Genomic DNA, 20,643 nt, shown 5'->3' with positions numbered 1-20,643 from the left:
ATGTTTTTGTTAGTCCTGTGTGCTGTATAGGTACTATATGCTAATTTCCGTTATTACTGTTAACTATGCGAAGTGATATGGAACTGTAATGCGGTCAAGAGAGCTACCTGGAACTACGTTCGCCGTGCGTTTATCTGGAAATAATTGCACACCTCAGAACGTTCGTCAGCCAATCAGATTCAAGCATTCAACGGTCCCGTAGTATAATACTATATAATTATTAGCAGTGGCATTTAATGTATTATTTGCTGTCAACTTAAGAAGAACCAAAGAAATAAAATCAAACTATATCAGTACTATATGAAATTCCATTTATGCATCATATTCATTTGCATAGCATTGTTCCATATTGAATCAAATTGTGTTGAGACAGATTGTGTCGAGTCACATCTCAATAGGGGTGAATCATATCGTATCGCATTAGTAGTTGCGTCATATGTATCTTAAATGCATCAGATAATTACCAGTGCATCGAGATGCGTATTGCATTGACCTCAGTGATGGAGATGCGCATCGCTAATATAAATATAGCTGTAGAGTCACGTTGCATTGCACAAAGCAAACCAGCTTTGCATTACAGGATCGAAAGGAAGATCTTGGTAAAGCAGCCCCCCCACGAAAGATGATGTTGTCCGGGTGCGTCATTGGCAGTAGGCCACAAAGGAGCCCACATTTTCACTTCCTGTGGGACCTGATCCCAAACACACAGTGGAGGCTTGGAGCAAAGAGCCAAAGTAGTTGATTTTCTATATAAATAAAATAACGGTAATAAATAAGAGCTAGTGATAAAAGAGCATTGAAAGAGTATTCAAGAGTATGAATACTGAGTATACCCGTTTAGGTTCTCCAGGACAGGCCCAGCTTATTTGCCAGGACAGCGACCGTTACCATGGTGCCATTATTGCCCCCCTCCCCCAGCCCACCACCATTACCCCCAGCCATGGAACAGTGTGCTGGGTCCAAAACGTAAAGCGGGTAGAGTTGGGGGTTGGAGGCTGGTAGCAGGCAGTGACACGAGCAGAATTCAGCCGAAATCTATCACGGTTGTTAAAAATATGGATGTGAGCCTCTGTCAAGGGTGAGGAATTGCAAGAATATTGTAACTGACATAATTGGTTCCCCCCAGAAACAGTAAGTTAGAATAGCAGCCTAAACAGGAACTCCCACCAATTAGAAATAGTACTGCTGATATGCTAATCTTATATTCTGTACATAATGTTCTAACCTCTCTAATTAGAGAACTCCTAAACTCACAAAGACTCAAAATGCAAGTATGCAAATGTATCCATAACAGAAAAGACATTTTGCTGCAGTTTTCTGCTTTTCAGTTTGAAAAAGATCAGTGATGTGATGTCTGCGCTGGGAGCTGCCGTGCATGTTGCATTATCGCAAGTCACAGTCGTGGAGTGGGCCGAGTAGCGGCCTTGATATATTGAGTGTAATTAACATCCAGGCTGTTCACCTGAACTACCTCAGACATGTTGATTACCCCCTTTTCAGGTGCAGGTTAACAGACAGTTAAGCGAGGGTTAGAGTCACCTTCCAAACAGTAAATAAGGTACCTACTGTACAAGACTTCACTCTAAATGTACTGTAAAGTTACTGAAGAAGTTTCAACAAAAAAATACACTTTGTTTCAGTGGAATCACCAAAACATTTAAAAGAGCAGAAGCCTAATTTATTTCTCAAATTTTACCTTTTGTATAAATTACAATATACGCTGACCAGGGTTTTAAAGTAAATGACCAAAATTACACATTAGTTCTAAATATAACAAAAGTACATAATGTTTTACATGGTGCATGACAAGCTACACATCCCAACAGCCATGCAAACGTTATTGCAGTACATGTCACGCATCTAAATAAGCTACCTGTAAAACTTCGTGGGGTAATTAATTCCGAACTGGGTCAGTTAGATGATGCAATCATTTTTGTTAAAACTATATGATAATTTAGCTTGGGACTTATTTTTGTCCACTTAGATTAAACCTTTTGACAGGATTTCGATAATAATCTCTGAACGAATGATTAAATTAAAAACGACTGGGTTTGACGCAGAAAATGTCTTCGGTAAGAGCGATGAGATTCTTGCAGGAACGTGCGAGGAAGGATGCGTTATGACCAATCCCAGCAGAGCTTTGGTTGCAGTTTCGCCCCGCGAACACCACTGGTCAAATGATTGTTCCTCTGTTTGACTGACATTCGCAATGCGACAGATTGTGGATCATAGTAAAGTAAGATCAGCTTTCTCTCCTGCTACCATCACCCTCATAAAAGGCTAACAGTCACATACTCACGCTTACATTTCAGGGACTCCCCATGCCGGCATTCCCACTTGCCTCTCCCTCCTACTGATGCTGCCATAGCCATATCTGCCGGAGCTTGCAGATTGCACTTCATATTGTACTCACCTAGCTTTTAGCACTGCCAATAGCCTCCTCTACTATGCCTAATTGTACATTTTATTTCCCCTACTCCTCCTGGGGGGTGATGCCTGGAGACCTCAATCTATCAAGATATCCAGCACACCCGGCCACATGTGATGTCGCCATCACCAGTGACGTCCCTGCATCCAGCTCGCCGTTCTGATCTTCCATGTATGACCCGCTGCCTTACCTCTGGTTGCCTGGCAATTGGAAGAAGACTCGGCTTCGGCATTGGCTTATCTTCCTTGCTCTCCTCTCTCTATTTGACTATCCCTGCCGGCCCCTGGAGAATGGGTTCCCCCTTTGAGTCTGGTCCCTCTCAAGGTTTCTTCCTTCTAGGGAGTTTTTCCTTGCCACTGTCGCCTATGGCTTACTCACTGGGGGCTTTGGGTGAGGATACTGTAAAGCGCTTTGAGACAATGTAATGTTGTGATAATGCGCTATATAAAAATTAGCTGTTGTTGTTGTTCTACACTACTGGTAAATTTTGAAAAGCAAAAAAAAAAAAAAAAAAAAAAAAAAAAAAATCACAAAAACAGAAGAAAAACCTCGAGCATGCAAACGTTACTTTTGGAGGACATTGAAGCTGGCGTTCTTATTGTGGGACACATCTTCCTTGACGATGGTGCCAGATCTCGTCCAGCCAGTTCTTTCTCAGCAGTCAATATTTAGATCTACCCTATCGTGGACTAAATAAAAAGCGTCATTGACATTTTAACTGGTATCTGGTCGAAGGACTGATAACTGCTTCCCCACACGTTAACATGCAGTATGCAGTGAAGGGTCACTTGCATACATATAAAAAAAAATACTACAGACCGTCTCTATTTGATATTTTATTTTCCGTATTCACATTTTACAGACCATTTCTGGTAGCTGAAAAAGGGAATATGCACAGTAGAAGAAAGAATAAATAATTTAATTGCCAACTCCCATTCCCTATGAAAAGTAACAATTTCCTTGGCACATGCGAGGACAGAGCCTGGAGGAGGAAAACACATTCCAGCGAAACAATGACATCCGTATCAAACCCATTGACTGAAGTATTTAAATCCCCCATCCTCTGACCTGTACAGAGATGGGACACAGACGCCATCCCATAAGTCCAGGCTGTCTGATAATGGTGGCTGAACACAGAAAACATTGTTTTTAGAGTCAAATCAGGGAGAATAAAAACTGGACTACCAGTAACAGAGGGTTACGCCAACTTTAGTGTGGCGATATTTTTTTTAATTTCATCTAGAAAAGCAAACATAACAAAACGGCAAAGTGATCCAATTGGCTTTTAAGTTCTCTTGAAATGGGAAATTTCCAAAATGTCTCAGGGTGATCTACAGAAGTCCATTTCGAAAAGTTTGTAATCTTTTGCTCACCCAGCATCGATTTGCTGACCACTGCATGACCCTGCGTAAGCTGACAAGGCCGTACATTTTAAACCTGGGCAGAATATTCACTCAACTAAGGATCGTAGTAATTAAAAAAAAAAAAAAAAAAAAAAATGAAATGACATCATCTAAGGCCATCAATCACAGGTACAATCAGATCAGAAACCATTATGGGGTGTATAAAAGACCCACCCCCCTATCATAGCAAACAATCCCACTAGGCAGCTGGGTGGACGGACAGGTTGGAGGAATTTGCTGCAGGTCAAACAACTGTGTCCCCCCAGTTACTGACATCCTCCCCGAACATCACTACACGGGGTTTGGGGGGTCATTTGCAATTACAGCAGATAGACATTAAGGGGAGCAAAACTTTTATTCGTTATTCAGTTTCAGGCTTCCTTCAGGCAGTCATACCCCCACCATACCTGGGTATATACCACTGAGGCGGTGGCCGGGGGGGGGGGGGGGGGGGGGGGGAGGGATTGGGAGAGACATGTGCAATAAACAGACACAGTCAGAGTTCAGCACTGTTGGTTGGTAGTTCCGAAAGTCCGTCAGAGTGAAAAACACTGAAAATCCATTTTCAATTGAATAAAGATAATCAAGATGAAGGCAAGGTCAGCGATGGCACCACAATTAACACTGTGTACATTTCCTTAACAACAAGGCTGTTTCTAGTGTTTACACTCCCAGTGCCATTAAATGCAGCTGAGACAGAAAAAACAAAAAAGGACACAAAATGACCACACACCAGTTGCACGTGAACTGTGGTGACTGTGGTGACTGTGGTGACACTGTTCCACTCCAGACGCCAAGAGTCTTTGGTGAAGGTTCCAAAGAGGCAATAAAAGAACAGACAGTCCAGAAAAAACCCTAACATCAACATTTAATCTGGAATCACAGCGGGGAACAGTCGACCCAAACAGATGGGCAATCCTTCTGCCCGATCACTGCACCTTTACTGGACCAGTCAAAGTGTCCCTTCAAAAACCTGCGCTCTTACAGTGTACCAGCTCGGACACTCATAGGAATGTTGTTTTATGAAGACGGGAGGTGCCATTCTCTCGGGCTTAGCCTGAGCGTGATCAGATTCCAAGGGCATCAGCCGATGGTCACAAACCCCAATGGACCAAGACACCTATGCATGCCTGATTAGCAGTCTTCTATATGAAAGTCAGGTTATTTGTAAGGGAGAATCTCCCATAAAAACAATAACTACGACAACGACAACAACAATTATTAGAACAATAATCATCATCATTATGATAACACAATTGCACCGTATGGGCAATTATTGAAATGCCAAGGCTTAAAAAAAAAAAAAAAACACTGGCTGATGAAATAAGATTAAAGACATATTATATATGTTATATATCTTTCCCCACCCCGATACTGCAGACTGCATCATTACCACGACATATAATCTCTATGAAACCTCCCCCCAAAGAAAAAATGAATAAATTAAAAAAGTGTAATACATAACAGTATAAGAATATGATACAAATGTTCTTCCTCCCTTGCATTGAGAACGGGTTGGACAGGAGAACACGATTCATCCCAGTGAACGATGAAGGTGCCCGAAAAGGGCTGTGGAATCATCCAGCACAAAATAAATACATTAAAGGACTTAGTTGCCCTTCTCAGGATTCTGCTCCAATGAAAGGATTCAATCGTGACCCCCTTGACCTTCCCAAGAGGCACCGCTCACCAGACCATCCCCAGGGTAGGCAGGGCCTGGTATCCAGGGGAAAATGGCTTGCCTGCTCCGCCTTAGTAGCAGCCTTGGAGCCGCTGCTGGTCATACTCCGCGATGAGCTTCTTGATGTATGCCAGCTTGCTGTGCAGGTACTCACAGCGGTTCTTCTCCTCGGTATAGTTTGGGTTTGTCTGCAGGGAAGTTGGAGACAGGACACAATGCTCAGACACAGGACTAGGAAGCAGTGATTGAAAGAAAAAAAAAATTCTTTGTGAACCATTTGCTGTATTTTTCAGCCCCACTAGATGGTGCTCTTGGTTTGCTTTGGGCATGCTTTGTGCCCTTTGTCGTTCAGAGTGTTCCATCAATTGGGGTGGGGGAAAAAAAAACAGCAAATAATTCATGAAGTGTCACTTTGTCCATCACTACCAGGAAGGTCTGGTCCACGAGAAGCTAAAACTGGAACCAGAACCGCAAGAAAGATCATTGGAAAAACTGACCTTTTTAATTTTCCGATACTCCTGCAGTATCTGGTTATGGATTGTCTATGAACGGAAGAACAGGACAAAGTTTATTTTCCCCAGGCTGCTTGATCACCAGGCAGATGTTATCAATTCAAATGATCATAACCACTCAAAATGCACACATCCTAATTTGCAGCAATCATCTCTTGTGTGGTGATAACTAGAACAGGAAGTTGCATTGCTCTGGTCATGTGGCAAAGCGCAGCATCTCGCATGCAGAGGTGTTGCTGGGAGTGTTATGCCCCTCTAGCAGCTGCTGTTAGCGGCACTGCACAGTCGCGGTGTCACAGGGAAGGTACCTTGTACTTGTCGGAGCCAGGCTGAAGTTGCCGGAGCTGCGAGTCGAGCACGGTGAACTGCCGTGTGACGGCCTCAATGCGCGCGTGCAGGTCCCGGTACTCGCTGTACTCCACATTGAAGTCGTTCTTATAGCTTTGCCGCTGCTCGTGGGAGCATATGGCAGTATACTTCCTACAAAGGCCGAACGGGCAGGAGAGTGGGAGACGGAGGCAGAAAAACAGTAGACAAAGAGAGAGGGAGTCTGGTCAGCGACGACCCATTCCTGGGGGCTACTGTGTGTGCAGGTGTCATCATTGTATACCGGTACACGGAAAGGAAGGCAGGTGAACTCATATCAGGTAACACAATCACCCGACTGCCTCCCTAATCAGACAGTGGCCTTGCTCGCTTCTCCACCACCGCCCCCAGGATAGGGGATCAGCAGCTCCGCTTCTGTACAACTGCAGACCACATCCCTTGCACACGTTCCCATGGACCATAAAGCCAAGGGCTCGACTACCGCTGCGGCTAACAGAACTCAGTCATTTGTGGGTGGTTCACTGCATAGGAAGTGGCTGCTTTGGGAATCAAATGAGCACACCCCAAAAACTGAACTAACAGATGCGCTAAATAAATAAAGGAATAGTAAACAGATCTGTCAGTGCACAGCCTCGCTAGAGGCCTGAGGGAGACGGGATCATTCCTGATGGGTTAGCAGGATAGCTATGGAGCACATTTACACCCATCTGAGCACCCAAGGAGCATATGTAGGGTGAAGGCGGTGAGGATGTTCTTACAGTAAGTAGTCGGCTTTCTCCGGCGTGGACGGCAGGGCACTGGTGCTATGGCACGTTCCATTTCGACCTGAATGACAGCAAGGTCACACGGATCAACACACAGCCAGCAAGGCCACCATGACCGGAAATATTTGCATTTACAGTTAAAACCCACTGATCCCTCCCTGTAAACAGGTACCCTGGTCACATGCATTTCAAATGGCCTCACGAATGCAAGTGACAATAAGATGAATAAAATATTGCAGAGCAACAATTTGACCTTCTGTGTTAAATGCTGGCTTATCAGCGCAGAAATGTGACAATTCTACACTGACCACTAGAGGTCAGCATTGCACAACAGCAAATTCTGATACTTGGGGGGGAAAAGCAAACAAAGATTTAGCCACATTTAATATACGACAAACTAAAACCAGCAGCCTTTGCAAGCAAACAAGCCCTACATGTTTGTAAATAATAAAATAGGCAGTAGGGGGCACTATGGAATTACCTGTACTGCTGTGCGATATGCTGCCTGTCAGGCCTTCAGTGGAAGGCGTGAGGTCACAGCCGCTCCTTGGCCCCGCCCCCTGCCCCGCTACACCTTTCTTCTCCTTTTCTCTGTCCTTGCTTCTATCCTTGTCTTTATTTTTTTTTGACTTCTTCTTAGACTTGGTGTGCAGGGCGGAAGGGGCAGGGGGAGGCTCTGGGGGGGCTCCGGCAAGTCCGGGTTGGCTGGGAGGGAGAGGGGCGGAGACCCGGACGGGTAGCGGCTCAGAGGCGGGGCCCGAGCCAAAGATGGGCTGGCCGAGCCTGTCCACCGCTCCGGCGCCCCGCGCCTCGCGATCCCGCCGACTGCGGCCAGAGTCATTGCTGACATCGCATAGGGGGTCACAGGGGCGTGTCGACTCCGGTGGGGGGGGGCACAGACCAGGCAGCCGCCCCCCGCCGCCCTGCACCGCACCTGCTTCCTGCCCACTGCTCAGCTTGTCACCCAAAGACGGAGCCATTTTCCCTGCTAGGTGTGATATCCTGGGCTTTTTATTGGCTAGAGGGTCGATGAAGTCCGTCATCCCCGACCTCTTCTGAGGAGGCGACTATTGAAAGCAAATAATACAATTAAATTATTAAAGAAAATAGCTCAGGGGTCAAGAACAAGAGGACAGAGAAAGTCAAAATGTGACACCGCTCACTTGGGAAAGAACCGTGTTGGTCACACCCTTGGGGGGGTTGGACAGGTCCTCACCGGGGGCTGGGGCTGCGTTCTGGGACTGGCAGAGTTTCCTAGGGGGGAGGGAGGCACACAAAAGCAAGAGGCAGATTCTAAATACAGGACTGTACCCGAGAAGACATGGACTGCAGGGAAGGAGAGATGGACGGAGAGGAGGCTGGCGAAAGGGAAGGAGAGAGTGGTGGAGGGAGGGCAGAGCTTCTTCATATCAGCATGTTTGCGGTGCCGAATGCGGCCGCAGCAGCCCCGCAGTTGGCAGCCATGTGCTGAGGCTGCGACATTCGGCTAACTTTCAAAAACAAGGCAGGACTGCTTTGTCACGTACAGCGGAGCTCCTGCCCCCCTCCCGGCCCCCGCTTTATAACACAAAGGCCATACTTCTGGGAATCGCCGCAGCTTTAACACATCTGACCTTGTCCAAGACTAATCTATGCAGCTGGTACTGGGTTAGGACTGTTTACAAGCCAAGTGAAAACACACGGCTGCAGGAATCTCGGGGTGCGGACCAGTGCGGTGCCGGGATAATGCAGTGCCGGGATAATGCAGTGCCGGGATAATGCAGTGCCGGGATAATGCAGTGCCGGGATAATGCAGTGCCGGGCCTCAAATACACGCATGATCTCTACTCCATGCAAACAAAAGAAACACCTGACATTCTCTCTCTCTCTCACACACACACACACACACACAGATTAGGTATCTATATCTTTGGGAAGACTCTCCATTAATTTCTATGGGTATGACCCTACTCCCAACAATGACGACATTAACCCCCACCCAGCCCTAACCTTAACCATAAGTAACCAAACAAAATACAAGACTTATGGCATTTAAAAGTTTTTTTTCTGATTGCAGTCGGAGATTTTTTATTAAATCGAATTTCCCCTAGGGGGGACCGAAAAAAACGTCACACAGAGACACTCTTCCTGTACACACCGAACAAGAATCCTCTTTAGGAGCTGCTGGTCCCCTTCGGAGTAGCCCGGCCAGTCCTTCTGGACCTCCTTGAAGAGACAGTCCTTCAGGGTGAATGAGTTGTCCCTGCTGTTCAGATCAGCCACCTAGACACACAAACACACTAAAATCAGGCAACGCGCAGACTAGCCTGGTGGGGGACCTGCGAAACTGTTACAAAGAATTCCAGAGCACTGCTGAAATTTCTGCTTCTGATGATCGAAATCACACAACTTGCACACTCAGCATACCCTTTAAATAATTATGCAAAAAAAACTGTTTCTGAGCCTAAGTATGAGTAATGAAAACTAAATCCAGCCAAAAGATCCATCTTATTATAATGGATAACTGGGTATCCCCCATAGGAGGCGCTGTCAGGTCGGGGAGGGCGCGTGCGGGGACCTGCTGCAGGAGGCTGTCCAGAGCGTGCCTGTCCTGGGCGGAGAGGCCGTCCTTCTGCAGGCGTAGGACCAATTCCGGTCTGCTGTAGGGCTTGAGGGCCAGCAGATGGGTTAGACGCTCTCGTAGGGGCCTCGCCTGCACGCTCGCCACCACGCCGCCATTCTTCTTCATGGCGCTGGAGATGATGACCGGCCGGTTCACCTGCCTGCAGGGGGCGACGTCGGCCGGGCTGGGTGCCGGAGGCTTCCGGATGTGCACCTTCTTCCCTGTGGAGCATGCGGGAGGCGTCAAACTTGGCGACTTGTGCAGATGCGGCAGGAGGGGGGGCAGGTTGGGGACTGCCTTACATGTTGCTCAGGAGGAGACTGACATACACTTCCCAGGACGCAAGCTGGTCAGGCTGGTTTCAGTTAATCCGGTCTATTGAGCCCGAGCGATTATCTCTAATGAAAGATAATAGCAGGGCTAACCAACCTGGGAAAAGGGGAATGCCAGCCTGGGTTGTCAAGCGACATCATCATCATCAGACCACCTTAAACAAAATGGCTACCTTAAATGATCAATTAAAAGGAAAAGCCCCACCACCTGCATTTATCATCCGGGGTGGATTAATATACAGGCTGTCCTAGGTTATAGGCTTAGGGGCCCGGCGACTATCAAACAATCGGGGCCCCACACTGCCCTGTGGAAAATGGAACAGTTAAGCAAATCAACAACACCGGAGTGTCCATGCTGTCGTCTGTCAAGGGCCCCCAGATAAGCGAACGCCCCCCTTTTGATCATGAGGAATCCCTCACTCGAGGGACTAGAGTATGGGGCCACATCAGGGGGAGAATGAATTCTGGCCAATGACCAGAGACCGAATTGAGGGTGATCGAAAGAGCAAAATGCCAGGAAATTCCAGAGACCATAAGCAAGTATGAGCGTATCATCGGTTTTGAGGCGGCATTTTGCGGTTTGATTTGCCAGAGTCGGTGGGCGGGGCTAAAGGCCTCACCTGGGTACCTCCCGCCGGGCTTGATGACGATTGCGCCGCGGCTGCGCGTCTCCTCCTCGGCCTGCGTCATGCTCTGCCGCGCCTTCTCGTACGAGTCGTCGGAGGCGCACACGGTGATCTTGTCGTGGATCGTGCCGACGCCGTCCAGCCGAAAGCCGCCCGGGCTGCCATGCTGCCGGATGCAGTCAAAGCTGCCCTGGGGATTGTCCTTGCCCACGTTGGACAGGTAGAAGGTGAAGACCTGCTGGCTGCCGGGGTTTTCCGGCCGTGGCACGCAGATCTTCTGCAGAAATGCAGGGGGTAGCAGGGGAATCCCTTCATTTCTACATCATTAAAATTAATGGAATAAGAGTTTCAGGATTTCCCCAAGCTGGCTTCTAAGACGGCAGGAGGGGGGGCTGGCTAAATGTCTTAAAAGCTAAACACAGTCTTGCATTCAATCCGACAGCAAATCAAAGGCAGTTCCTCAAAGCAGCGCCCGAGAACGCTGCCACGTCTGCGGGATGTCAGTAAACCTCCGAGCCTTTCACGCATCTATTATGCGGCAGGAGGCTGAATATAAGATGAGATGACCTCGGCACGACTTGTATGATTGATGTGCGCCGTAAAACTCTGCGGGGGCGGAGTAAAGGCTGTATACTTCAGTGCAGAACGTACACCGTAGGTAGCTGTGTACCCTACATTGCAGCCTGACTCCAGTAGACACATTTCTGGGCAGATCCACGTCAGTATACGGTGAAGGGTACGCGGCTGCATACGATTTATATTTCTGCGCAGAATCTACATCGACTTTAAACACTTTACCTGGCACATCCTATTCTAGTTTATTATATTCTACAATGTTACCGATAATAAATAATAATTACTCCCCCAAAATTCCAGTGATTCTATGGTGGAATAGATCGAATGTTCTTCATTCCTAAAGAGCTGTCATATGGAAGGGAACCGGGATGTTAAATTTGGCTGGGATGTGAGAGCGAAGAGCCGGAGAGGCAGGCCCCGTGGGCGGCACAGGGAGATGGCCCACCCAACCAAGCAATAACATCACAGTCATCGATCATCTCAGCAGATTCTGGCATCTACATGAATGCAGATGTAAGGCTCAATGAACCGTCATGACAGCTAAGGCTGTCAAAGCTGAGGAACTTCCCTCGTGGTGATTCTGAGCGGCTCCACAGCATGATAGGCAGTATTCCCACCATGTGCCAAATGACATCATTTATTCCTGGTTTTCACGCTATATAAATGAGCTTTTTTGTTAGACCGTTATATATATCATTGATTTTTAAACATCATCAAAAGATAGATCCATAATATTTAAACATGGACGCCAGTCGCACTTTTCATTTGTTTACATGAATAGCGAGGCCTGCACCGCTCAAAGCATGTGAACAATCGGTGTCCGAACGCAAGTAAGGGTCCTGTCACTGAAAGTTTGTAAGCAGGATATCAACAATAAAATAGGTGGTGTATGTGGAAAGCCTCACAGCTAGGCAGCAAGAAGACCGGGGGTCACCCAGGGGTCACCCAGGGTACGGCGCTACCTCACAGACCCGAAAAACCTGGGAAAATCTTTGGCCGGACACAGCCCCGATGTGGGGGTGGCACTCTGCGCTGGCACTGGGGTCAATTAGGTTTGTGACTGACCTCAGACAAGGAATGTTTGCGGCAAACCGAGAGTGGGAGCGTTTGGGCCGCTGTCACTGAATCAGACGTCACGTTACAGGAAGTGTAAAGGCGACTCCCACTTACCCCCTGGCTTCCAGCGAAGCGGATGGAAGGCTGTGCAGACAGATTCTGTAACACAGAAAAAGTACAAAAGCATCAGTGGACAGAAAAGCATGACAAGTTAGACAGACCCAAGATGTGGTATGTAAAAATAAGACCTGGTTACTGCCCCACCCGCCTCTCCGAAAAAAAGATCGTCATACATGAATCATTATTGATTACAGGATAGTCAAGTCCCCTGTCCACCAGTGCGGTTTGCTGAGCTCTGCAGAGACCTCTATCTTTTAGCAATGGCAGACCTGTCCTCACTGGCCCGTTACGTAACGATGAGACAGGAGCAGGATATGTGGGGCGTAACGCAAGTCAGGGTCAGGACTGTGGCAGGGCAGAGCACGCACGCGCGCGCACACACACACACACACACACACACACACACACACACACACACACACACACACACACACACACACACACACACACACACACACACACACACACACACACACACACACACACACACACACACACACACACACACACACACACACACACACACACACACACACACACACACACACACACACACAGCCTTTTGACGGTGTGCCTCTGCAATTCCTTTGAACCCACTAGTCGTAGCACTGTCAAACCACAGGGACAATATACCACCCTCCTCTTTACCTCCCCCCTCAGTTACGACAGTAATGCCCCAAGCATTAAGAGAAGGACTCAGCAACAAAGGTAGCAAACGGCCATCAGTGGCCGCCTGTCTGTTGTGTCCAGCCAGGCACAGCTCTGCGCCCATTTACTCTCTGTCAATATTAAAACAGGTCTGACTCAGATAAGCCTGTCTGAAGGTGGAGTCAATGCTGAACTTTGCATCCCGGCAAACCTGCACCCCCCACTGCCGTTTCGGTTGACGGGACCAGACGTCCCAAAAACACCAAAATGCTTTAAAGGAAGGTGCATCTGGGATGCCCTGGGGGGGGAGAGGGAGGCAGAAACAGGGCAGATTAGCCCCTGCAACCAGCATTACTTAATAATAATACACACACCCAGTGCCAGTGTCGCCCAGGCGCACCCCGGCACACCCCGGCCGTGCAAGAACACCCGTTCTCCACATCGCGGTTACGCTGCGGCATCAAGCAGGCTGCATATTAAGCGGAAGCCACAGCAGCTTCTGCCCACGGTACAACCATTTGTCTTGTGGAAATAGCAGGCACACAGTAACACCAACACACACAAAGGCACACAGTCGGGCGCACGCCCACGCCCTTCGAAATGAGACATTTTCCATATATAAAACCCGTTCATCTCCACTACTAGCGTGGGGCTCCCAGACTTCCTGGCTCTGGAATCTGTCTGCTCGTCCTCCCCCGGCTCCCACCATCGGCCTGCTCACTGCTGACCCGTCAGAATTCCTGCCACGTGGGGGTGGGGCACAGCGCTTAAAGAACTAAATTTGGAACCTGAAGTTAGTTGACCCCACCCACAGGCTCTGCCGTTGTACCCTTAAGTGACTTGCAGCCATCTTATCGTATAAGAGCAGATAACCTGTACAGGGCTGACAGATGTGCCTGCTAAGCAATAAAAGGTACACGTCATAGCTGTGAGCCCCCAGGAAATGCCCCGCCTTCAAACAGGACTGCCGGGGAGGCACCGCCACAAGATAATCACCTAAAATATACAGGCACTCTTTGTTAATTCAGACTATTCAGAAAATACCCTCCACCACACATCCTGTGAGGCGCCACCATTTCCCAGCTGTAAAGGATTAGCGTCCGTAGCTTTGGGTACCCAGAGCATTTTCACCTGAAGTAAGGGGGGGGGGGGGGCTAGCAGCCACCTCTAGCACCTCTTGAAGGGGAAAGGTCAAACGGATAAAAATGGTTAAAAAAACTTCCATGTCTACTTGTAATATCGCTGTTAGGCTCAATGTGAAACACTATAGACAGGGGAACAGTTTATGATGGAAATTTCCATCCATTCATTCATCCATCCACTCATTTATCTTGGTCGGGGTTATGGGGGGGGGGGGGAGGCGTTGCTTATCCCAGACAACATACGGCACAAGGCTGAGGTACACCAGGACACATAATCGGATGCCAGTCCAAATCAGGCCACGGAAATGAGCTTTTGGAATCCAGAACATGCTGTTATTTCGGTATTTCTGCCCATTGCCAAACAGGGAGACCGTTTCAAGCTGACTGCACCAAACATCAAAGCCATAGCCCTTACAAAAGCGCACCTCCGAAACGCAGCCCCCGCTTCCTGGCAGCACAGTGTGATGTGGCCGGATCCATGACTTCCCGGCTTTTTTGGTGAGTGATCACAGAGCGGTTGACTGACAGGAGGTCATTTCTTGGGAACGCCACACCTCAGAGTTAACAATCGACACCAGGGTAAAAATGAGCACAGAAAACGAGCTATATCCTCCAAAAATAAAAGTGATCCTGATATTTAGATTCTGGTGCCACTCAGCAACGATCCACGCGCACACCAAGTGTCAAGCGTGTGATGTCCTACGCTCACCAACTTCCCCAAAAAGCCAGCACGCCTCCCATGTCCTGCTGAGCGCCCAGGAATAGCTGACTCGTGACTTATCCCGCTGACACTGAATTAAGCGCGGGCAGACTGGGGGGCACCTCACCCGAACACTTCCCCTCCACAGGAGGTAGGAGTTGTGCAGTTCAACGCTGATGCCATGCAAAGTTCCCCAGATGCACCTTCCACATTTGCATTACATGTATAGACACACCACTTATATATTTATGACCTAAACCAACAAAGAGTTTCCATCCAGTCATACAGCTGACTGGAGAAACTCATGTCAAATAATCTGCTCAAAGGTGAGCAGAAGACAGACGACTGACTGGAGAGCAGTAAACTCAAAGCTTCCCACTTCAATTTAAAGTGTCAGAAACAAGAAGACGGGAAATGTAATATAGCAGACTTATGGATCCAGGTCAGGATCTAATGCACTACTGATGACACATTCTCCCACAGGAAGCTGCCTGTCTCTCGTAAGACTAATGACAACATGATGGGAAATCGCTACTTTCCACTGTAAAAGGGTCAGTGAGTCATTGCTGATACAACGAATCGCGTCATGCCTTCCCACTTTGCAGTTCGGCTTCTGAGAGCATATTCCTATCACCATCTCACAATATGGCAGCGACCGATTCTGGGCACACTGTATTTTAAAGTGCCCAAACAGCATCTTTCTTCTGGGCCTTGAGCAGTGGGATCATGCAACATAATTCATGACATTATAAGCGCATTTCTCAACCCAGTTCTGAGGGACCCCTGAGATGGTCCACATTTTTGCTCCCTCCCAGCACCAACGCCTGCATCATGTATTTGGTGTTATAGTTTGTTTATTTCAGGGCTGCTGAAAATGTGGACTGTCTGAGGATCCCTGAGGACCGAGTTGATAAACACTGGTATAAGGGAATGAATTGTCTTTCAATGATATTGCTAATAATGCGTGTTACAGTAATCTCCATTACAGATGAGTTTATTATTTTGATGTTCTCTCTCTCTCCTAAACACCCGGTGCACATTTCAAATGTTTTGGATGCTAAGGAGAGGAGGACAACAGGCGTTGTGTTAACTTAAGGAAGTCCAGTAAAAATGCCCCCCCCCCCCAGAGGATTGTACTGAACTCCATGAGGGAAGACATTTTTTTAAGGGTTAGGGTGACACAAGGGTTAGCGATGAAGCAAAGGCAAATCATAGTGACCAAACCTGTTGTTCAACACTTGGTGCCCCGTTCACCTTTGGAATTCACTCTGAAGCATGTCCACCTTCCTGGAATCCCCATAAACATACCCTAGAACTCCTCCTCGGATGTTCAGGTTAAGATTCAAAATTAGTGCAGTGTGGCTCAGCAGGTGACAACTCCTGTAATCAGAAGTTTGCTGGTTCCAAACCCATGTTTAGCAAAGTGATTTCATGCTTGGGCCCTTTAGCAGGGTCCATAGCCACAGTTCTCCCAGGGACAGGGCCACCCTCCGGTTTCAACTATACAGCACTTTGCACAAAAGCATCTTCAAAATAAATAAATAAATGTAACCCGGTAAAAATATCTAAGACACAATGTAACCTTTCCAGTGCTGGAGTCACCTGCAGTATCACAACACAGATTCTGGAAAGTCAAAGCATTTTGTAATTAACATTATCAATCTTTCTTGCTCAGAACACATCATAAGCCCTGGCTTGTTGTAGCCACAGAGCGCTACATCTACCTAAATATGGCACTTTTTATCCCAAGGGGTCAGAAACATGACACACTCCATTGTCCTGGAGACAGTCAGCGGTGATGTGATAAAACGGGATGGATGGGGCAAGCCTTCTGACCTGGCCATCTGCAAGACCTGCCACTCAGCCGCAAATAAGAACCCGGTGTTTGGGGGGGGGGGGGCAATATGCAATAGGAGGAGCGGGAAACACCAGCCCCAGGGCAATAAAACGTAGAAAAGAGCGCGTCGGTGCAGTGAAGCAAAACGCTCAACAAACTCAGACGACATGAGTGAAATTGAGTGGTGGGGTTGACAGTTACCACACCTGGGCTCAAAAGAAAAAAATAGCTTCCATTCGCAGTTGTGAGATTTTTCGATTTCAGTGGCGACGCCGGAGGTCTGACATATGAGAAGCTCCCCCACGTAGGACCTGGACTGTTCTACTGTTGCCTTGGTATTCAGCATCTCATTGGCTAGAGTAATAAGGTACTTTATCTAAAGCTTACCGTTCCCTAAACATCAATGGGACCTCAGCTGGTTGCCCCTTTATGTGGGGACTGATCATTAGCTACATTAGTTAGGCTTGAGGTAACAGGCTCCACCCCTCTTGCTATAAGTCAGAATGGCAATAAGGGGACGTTCAGCTGAAATCATAGCACGTTGAAAACCAGTTGTGCTCTGGGTTTCAAGTGTTGAGAGTGTGTGAAATTTGTCATTTTACCAAGCACTAAACTGAGCGAACCAAAACTATTTTATTCACCCTTGCACGTTTTTCCTCAAAAGCATAAATTTTTTGTGCCAGTGCGGCACAGCCTGCAATGCCTTTGCAAGCACAACAGCTCACAGCAGTCAGGGAGAAAAGACAGACATTCATCCATCCACCACTACAACTTCCACGTAATTCTGCAGTAATTTTCTCGTGAAATACTTGCCCTACACTACTTCCTGCCAATCTGAACCATATCAAGCGAGTTTTATCTGAAGGCCTGACCATAATATTTGTGGCTCGACAAATTGCACAAGGTCAGGTTACAGATACTGAAAGATTTCCATACAGACAAATACACCTGTGCCTCTGAGATTGCCAATTGTGTATATATTATATATATATATATACAAAATATTCTCCAAAAGATGTCCCCTTTTAAATGTGGAAGTCGTGACAGAAACAGGCACTGCACAGAGCATCAGTAAAAACTTACCACAACCAAGACCCTGCAAGAGAAGTGTGGCTAAAATTAACCAACACATCACTGTTACCTTTCTGCAAAGACCACCGGGGGGCAACAGAGAATTGTTTGGAAACAAATGGGATTCACACAGTGAGTTGGGTGGACACTAAGAACACAGACGATCTGTCCAACAACAAACAAACCGTAGCAGAATCAGACAGCTAAAGCCCTTGCAAACTTCAAGAATCCACCACATGTATAATGTACCAGTCCACCCAACAGTCCCAAGTCAGAAATATGTCACTGGTAAGGTCACTTAGGCTAATGAGATCATATCAAGAAAGACTGGGGGAACTTCATGTTGTGAATGTCTGCATAACAAATGGTGCATGTCGGTTAAGGAGAGGATTCTTATCTAATAATTTTGTAGCCGTTACAGTCTTGCACAGTCATGGTTTCCACCAAGAAAACCTTTTGAGCCTACGTAGGGCATGTCTGCCACATCCAGTTTCAGAATAAACCCGGGTTAACACCGTGATCATACATAATTCAAAGTTAGCACCAACTAAGACTAAGTAGTCATCCTGAAAAAGACAAACCTTTATTTAGGGAAAATATAAGACCATCTTAATGGATTTATAGGGCACAAAATTAAAACGGGAAAGAACGTGCTCAGAAGTGATCCATGGAACTTCAAATATAACGACGAATTCACACGTGATATTAAGACTGAGTGCAAACATTTTATTTGATAGACTGGCGTCATGTCTATTACAAACATGAATAACCAACAACAAATCATACAGGTTAAAGTCAGTATATCGAAATAAAGTGCGAGTTGTTATAAGCACACAAAGATGTTATCAGGTGATTTCTATTTTCGGCTACGTTTCTACAGAAAAGATCAATCAACAATACGCTTATTTTGGGATTTCTACGTGTTGCTGGCCAGTCCTACTCAAAAAACAAGTGTAACTTTTTTTTCAGGCAGTGCACCACAAATGGGAAAACGAGAGTTACCTTTTCTCGGTTACTACAGACAACGAACGCCTTATGTAATTATTCATACAAGTAAGTTCAACTCTCCTGAATATTAATTAGTAAATATTTTTGTGGCTGGGAAATAAATTGCCGAGGTCCCCGGCTTCACCCAAACCCACGGTTACTGCGCCGGAACCATGTGAACAAAAAAGTAAACGGCGGTTTGGGGTTACATTAATGTAGCTTAGCACGTTAAAAGGGGTCAGGTTAAAAAAAACAAGGTAGAAGGAAATACGATATTTTCGATATTTGTTATTTAAATTAGGTGAGTTTGGTTTTGAAGTTATCGGGTCTAACATGACAAAAATCGTTGTTTGAACCTCAGATAGAATTATTAGAACTCATCTTATTGCATCTCTCTCTTTAGGTGATCTTCTCGTCTTCGGTATGGGGAAGCAATTGATCATACATCAGCACTTCAATCAATGGTCATGCCAGCACTCAGCCATCACTGCACTCCGATGAGCGTTAACTAGTCACAACACATATAACACAGCCGCACACCTCGTTAACTAGCGATAATAACCGCAGTAGTCCAGCGGTGGCCACAAGCTGACACGTTCAAAAAGGCGCCAGGTCGATATTTCTAACTTACCCGTCTGTTCTGATAGTTTTCAAAAGCTCTCAGTGCGCTGTCAGTCAGTTTAACGTGGAAGACAGACACGCTGCTTCCGTCGCTTACTCTCGCACAGGACAGCCCGTAACGCCGTTCCTCCTCCAGCGCCGCCATCTTGCCACCATTTCCACCACAACAGCCGTGAAGGCAGCTAAAGCCTAGTCCGGCTCCTCATGAATATTCAAGAGGCGCGAAGGCGCCGTGGGCGGGGCTTCCAGCGTTCTGACGAGCACGTCTGCTCGACGTCACTGCGCGTTCACATAATAAGTACGTGACTCGTAGGTAGGATGGTGTTGTAGTCTAATTAGGTCCGTTAGTAAAATCGAAATCCGCGATGGCCGATTTTCCCAATGACCCGTTTGGTCAGCGAAACTTATCTTTTTTTTTGTTTGTTTTTAATTCCCGCAACCGTTAATTATTCACCACCATCCCAATGACAAATACCATGGTAGTAGCATTACTCATGAATGATCTCCGGTAATATGAGGACACCTTTGGAAATTTGTTTTGTTTTGGTATTTGACCAAGCATATGCGTAGAAAGATAACCAGAAGAAAAAAATGCGTCAAAATTATGTGATCAAATGGACCAGCCACGAGTGTTGTTTGTATTCACACTATAGTCTAGTTATATGCCTTAAATGGAAAGACAGCGTTGGGAGCTGACGTAAATATTAAATAGTGACCGTGTAAGAGTCAGTTTCTTGACCGAATCACTTTAACCAAAAAGCAAATGAACAAACAATAATGGGACCTTCAGCACTAGATAAGCATTTGCCTATTCAGTAAAATTATGAGAAATCCCAATACGGTTGCAAATTCATATCTTCTAAACAGGATATTTTCCTCCGTGTAACTTCTCTCTTTAAGAAAAATGGCTCGTTCTTTTCCTTAGAACGACACTCATCAGAATACAGGGGTTTTTTGCATTCAAAAAACTCCACCGGACTCGACGCCAAACTGAAGTTCCTAAACGATTCTCAAATAGGGTGAGATATCAAGTGTTAGGTCAGCGAACTAACAGTGCAGTCCCACTTACACGTGTTCCTCTATCTCGGTTTCATTAAAATAAACTGCCGGCACTGTTTCCGCTGGAAAGTACCCAAGGATCGAGAAAAACGCATGTGCAAGAAACAGAGACGTAGAGTTGTGACGTTCGCGAACGAACCGATTCTTTTGA

The 20,643-nt window shown here is 46.8% G+C and overlaps 1 protein-coding gene across 1 annotated transcript; it reads right to left on the bottom strand.

Moving 5' to 3' along the window:
- Window positions 1–4,682: 4,682 nt before the first annotated feature.
- LOC125716524 (RNA polymerase II elongation factor ELL-like) lies at window positions 4,683–19,642 on the bottom strand. Its single transcript, XM_048988931.1, has 11 exons — window positions 19,444–19,642; window positions 12,422–12,466; window positions 10,670–10,952; window positions 9,673–9,938; window positions 9,253–9,377; window positions 8,279–8,369; window positions 7,597–8,182; window positions 7,110–7,176; window positions 6,333–6,504; window positions 6,010–6,054; window positions 4,683–5,700 (listed from the first exon to the last, which is right to left on the bottom strand). The coding sequence occupies exons 1-11, from the start codon at window positions 19,576–19,578 to the stop codon at window positions 5,584–5,586; spliced, it is 1,932 nt and encodes a 643-aa protein (XP_048844888.1). The 5' UTR covers window positions 19,579–19,642; the 3' UTR covers window positions 4,683–5,583.
- Between the last annotated feature and the right edge of the window lie 1,001 nt (window positions 19,643–20,643).

The sequence above is a fragment of the Brienomyrus brachyistius genome, chromosome 21 (genome assembly GCF_023856365.1).
Source record: "Brienomyrus brachyistius isolate T26 chromosome 21, BBRACH_0.4, whole genome shotgun sequence".
NCBI classification, from domain to species: Eukaryota; Metazoa; Chordata; class Actinopteri; order Osteoglossiformes; family Mormyridae; genus Brienomyrus; species Brienomyrus brachyistius.
This window is presented reverse-complemented; position numbering and strand designations above follow the sequence as displayed.